The following is a 4,377-nucleotide window of genomic DNA, read 5'->3' on the forward strand; positions in this document are numbered from 1 at the left end:
TAGTCTCACACTCCAGGTGCTTGGGTCTTGCTCATTTTCACGCAGAAGCGAGAGTGAAACCACAAAGGAAAGTCTCCTGCATCACAGCCTGAGGATGGATTTCTCTCTGCCTTCCTCCCTCTGTCTCTTGCTGTTTTTCTCCCTCTGTCCGCCCCTTCCTCCCTCCCTCGCTGCCACCCTTTCTTCCTCTCTCCCCGTTTTCTTCTTTCCATTGTCCCTCTGTCCTTTTCTCTCTCCATCCCTGCCTTTCTCTGTCTCTGTTACTCTATCTCTATTTTTTCAACATTATATGATCCAATCGTGTGTGTCAACTTTTTTTTAGCAATAAAGTTTATTTTCATTAATGTATGTACATTGTTATTTAAACACCTTATTTATGTGTGTGCATTTGTTTATTAGATGTAAATCTATTTCAGATTTATTCTACAGCATAGTGTAAGCATAACTTTCACAAGCAGTGTCAACCCCAAAATTGCGTGACTCACATTACTGTGATTCTTTTCTATTGCAGTGGTGAAGAACAAAAGCTCTATATCTCCAATTGATATCTGTGTATTATCACTGAATTGGCCCCATTTACTGGAGGGATAGAACACTATTCCCTGAGAGCTGTGGGCTGTGGGGAGGTCAGGGTTAGGATGATGCAAAAGTGAAGATAAGACAGTCTCATTTTCACATCTATGGTAAATACAAATTCCATATGGAAGAGAGACAAATTATCTTTAAATTTAAAATTCCAAACAACATTAATGTTTATTTCATTATTACAGTAAATGAAAGTTATAAAGCAACCAAACAAATAATACACTTACACAGTGAAAGATTGTATGTCAGTGTAAAATACAAGTACAATATATGTCAAATATAACAAAATATGCTGTATTGAAGTATATTATGAAGTCTTCATACTCTGTAACACAGTATGATCAATTGAAATGTGTAAAATACAATTTAATTTAAATTTAGGATGTTTAAAATAAAAATACATGAGGCAGGTGAAAAAATAAGTACAACCATTTACCGTTTAATATATCTTGACTTAAATTGTACGTAAAATATTAAAAGTAAACCAATTACATAGTAATTTTACTACAATTATATCAAACTAAAAATGTATAAACATTTTCCCACAGGTAATGCTAGTCTTGGTTTGTGGATATTAGGACTCCTTGGGTTCAGGCTGGAGGAGTAAGAACCTACAACCATTTCTGAATTAAAAGAGGAGCAATTTCTTGGTAAGGCAGTTCGTGCCTGTAGTCCCAGCACTTTGGGAGGCCAAGGCTGGCAGATCACTTGTGTTGAAGACCAACCTGGCCCACATGACAAAAATCTGTCTCTGCTAACAATATAAGGAAAAAAATTAGCCAAAATTCTGTCTTTACTAGCAATACAAGAAAAAATATATATATATATATATATGTACATGCCTTTAGTTCTAGCAACTTGGGAGGCTGAGGCATGAGAATTGTTTGAACCTAGGAAACGAAGGTTGCAGTGAGCTAAGATTGTGCCACTGCACTTCAGCCTGAGTAACATAGCAAGACACTGTCTCAAAAAAGAAGGCATATAATTTTATATTTACTTTCCTAAAATCTAAAATATGCAAATAATATGATTACATTATCATATTTTCCTGATTACATATAAATGCATGACTGTCATCAGATATCCAAAAGGCACCAAATGTCTAACATGAAGTATAAAATCAGCCTGTAGCCTTAGCCCTCTGCAAAATGCAGGGCTTACCATTCTGAGTATATTGTTCAAGTTTCTTTTCTGTGACTGCTTCAGGTTCTGTCATGTATTAACACCGTGCATCTAAAATCGTCACTGCTGGTCATCTGGAAGAGTCAGAAGTAGCAGGTCCGTGTTCTCATTCCCAGAGCTGCATCCTCTGCTGAACAGGGTCAGGGTGCTTGCAGCTCAAGCCTCATCTGATCCACTGACAGGCTCAGTTATCTCCTGGCCAGGGACAGGGTGGACTTCTCTATCTAGGGATGAATCCCCAGGATCAGGCAGTGTGTCTGGGACAAGCCAGTCCTCAGCGGGGAAGGCATAAGCTGCCTGCATGGCCATGGCATAGAAGGTCTGCACATGAGCACACAGAGCCCCCCGGAGCTGAGTGAGCCATGTGAACTGCTCCCAGGTCAGTGGAGAATGGATGAGCTGTGCCCACACCTGGGCTAGGTCTTGATAAATAGCCTCCGATATAGCTCGCACGGAGGTCACCAAGCTTTTTTGAAGTGACGGTGGTTGAACTCCTAGTGCCTGAGACCTGTGCTGCTTGCTGTGTCCAGTGTGAGCCCTCAAATGTCTCCTATGGTGGGTATGACAGGTCTCCTGGATTTCACTGTTGTGCACAGCAGTGGAGAACTTCGACTTTTTTTTCATTGTTGAGCTGCGCTCCTCTTCTGGACAGTTCCCTACAGAGAAAGCATGTGAGAGACTCGCCAGAACAGTTCCCACAGACCCTCATTTCTGGAAACTCCTGTGTGCTCAGGTAAACCCCACTTGTCTCTCCCCCTGGAATAAAGTGAGGCTGAACCCCTTCTGAGTCCCCAAATATATTCTGGATGCTAAGATCTCAAAAATTTTCTTGTCACTAAATAATTCTCTTCTTGCTCAAGCCTCGTATAAAAGTTTTCTAATTATTTGCCCATTGGGGCAAAATAAAACAAAACAAACACCACCACCAACAAAAAACACCAGGATCCTACCTGCTCTGTCTTGGCAGCTCTCCTTGGAACTGATTGTTCTTTTCCTGCAATTTCCCTGACATGAGCTGGACTCTGGTTCTGTGGATACAATGAGAGTTTGAGAAAGTGCCTCCAACTGAACACCCTGAAATTCAAAGTCCATCCTGGACACTCAGGAGCTCAGGTTACCACCAAACCCCACTGTTCTTCAGTGTCCAAAATCTGTCCGGCTCTGGCTGCCAAGGAGCTACCCGTTTCCTTGCTAGGGAAGCCTGTGGTGCTGCCCTGTCCCTTCCCACCTTGAAAGAGTCAGATCTTACCTGATCCAGCAGTGTTGTTTCCGGCGTTCAGTGTGGTTTCCTCAGAATTCTCCTCATTTGGATTGGGCTCCGATTCTACTGCAAAAGAAAGTTTAAGTAACTCACCTCTCCCTAGACAGAGTCCCATAGTCTATCTCTGATGCATGTGTGCGGACAGTCTTCCAAGTGAAACTCTTCTGCCAATGTCATGAATGAACACATTTCTCAAAGCCCTCTGAGGATACTAAACCATTTCCCATCCCCAATCTCAAAATAAAACCCTAACAAAGACACACAGCTCAGTATCTCTGATTCCAGCCCTCCTTCCAGCCTCCATAGAAACAGCCCAAGGGCTTACCTTGCGTTTGTATGTGCTTCTCATTGGATTGAGAGGAGGTGGTGTTGTCTTTTCTTTTGAATGGTTTCTTCTCATCTGAGCCCTTTTCTGTAAAGGAGATCTGCTGGAAATGGGGCTGGACTGTGGAGCTTTGGATAGAGGAGCAGTGGAGATCAGAGTCTTCATTTCCCCTTCCCATGTTGAAGCTCAAGTGAAAGGTGCTCTCTCTTACACGTCCAAATGAGGAGTGTGGGTTAGCTGACTGAACTTGCCTTTTATACCTCCCTCGGCTGGGCGTGGCTTACTCTTATTGGCTGAACAGTTTTTTCCTTTCTATTGCTTATTAGAGCCTCAATAAGAAGTTTCTTACTGTAGTTCTGCGGGGGACCTAGACACAGTTAAAAGGAGACATTTTCAGAATCCTGTCATAGTGTCAAGAAAACAAAGAACCAGGAGCACATGGATCACAAGATCGGGGAATGATTCCTTCTGATTTCTGTCTCAGTTCCTATGCAAGTATTTATGACCCTGTTCATCGTTCAAAATGCAGAATTAGACATACTTATATTGACACATGTTATATATTTTGCACAGAAAGAGAATTTATTATACATAGTGTTAAAATTATATACTTGGATGTTGTCATTTCTTTAATGCTTGGAAACAACAAATGTCAAATTTTGGTTGATTGTATTAGATTCACACAAACGTGATAAAGTGCAAATGCAGAGAAAAACTAAATACCAAATAAAATGACCCTACCTACCTTAAAAATGAGGAAGATAATTAGATTACATGCGAGAAAATTGAATAATTAGGTTAGAGCCAAAGCTAACCTAATCAGCCCCTGATTTCTGAGGTAGCAAAAAGTCTAGGTGGAAAATCTTGCCCCCTTTCTCACCCTTCTTCGGTCCTCCCGGGAGCACCACTGTGTTCTATGGAATTTATTCAGCCTCCCTGGTATAAACGGGCTTGGTTCCTAATGGTAACTCAACTGATCACAAGAAAAACATTCAGCTCTTGTTTTCACACAGCAGACAACACC

At 41.4% G+C, this 4,377-nt stretch overlaps 1 protein-coding gene across 2 annotated transcripts; it reads right to left on the reverse strand.

Moving 5' to 3' along the window:
• Positions 1–1,923: 1,923 nt before the first annotated feature.
• On the reverse strand, positions 1,924–3,531 carry LOC120360538 (protein FRG2-like). 2 transcript variants are annotated; one of them, XM_039460967.2, is made up of 4 exons: positions 3,354–3,531; positions 3,017–3,091; positions 2,718–2,795; positions 1,924–2,423 (listed from the first exon to the last, which is right to left on the reverse strand). In XM_039460967.2, the coding sequence occupies exons 1-4, from the start codon at positions 3,529–3,531 to the stop codon at positions 1,924–1,926; spliced, it is 831 nt and encodes a 276-aa protein (XP_039316901.2). The 2 variants fall into 2 exon arrangements, with proteins under 2 accessions (XP_039316901.2, XP_039316900.2); XM_039460966.2 differs by having other exon boundaries at positions 3,017–3,094.
• Positions 3,532–4,377: the final 846 nt, after the last annotated feature.

The sequence above is a fragment of the Saimiri boliviensis genome (assembly GCF_048565385.1).
Source record: "Saimiri boliviensis isolate mSaiBol1 chromosome 19 unlocalized genomic scaffold, mSaiBol1.pri SUPER_19_unloc_2, whole genome shotgun sequence".
Lineage (NCBI taxonomy): Eukaryota > Metazoa > Chordata > Mammalia > Primates > Cebidae > Saimiri > Saimiri boliviensis.

Excerpts from the sequence above, each read along its gene's own strand:
- LOC120360538 (XM_039460966.2), bottom strand. The coding sequence starts at position 3,531 with ATGGGAAGGGGAAATGAAGACTCTGATCTCCACTGCTCCTCTATCCAA. Across the intron at positions 3,095-3,353 it reads GAAGCACATACAAACGCAAG|TAGAATCGGAGCCCAATCCA; the intron begins GTAAGCCCTTGG and ends TTTCTTTTGCAG. Across the intron at positions 2,796-3,016 it reads AAACAACACTGCTGGATCAG|AACCAGAGTCCAGCTCATGT; the intron begins GTAAGATCTGAC and ends TTGTATCCACAG.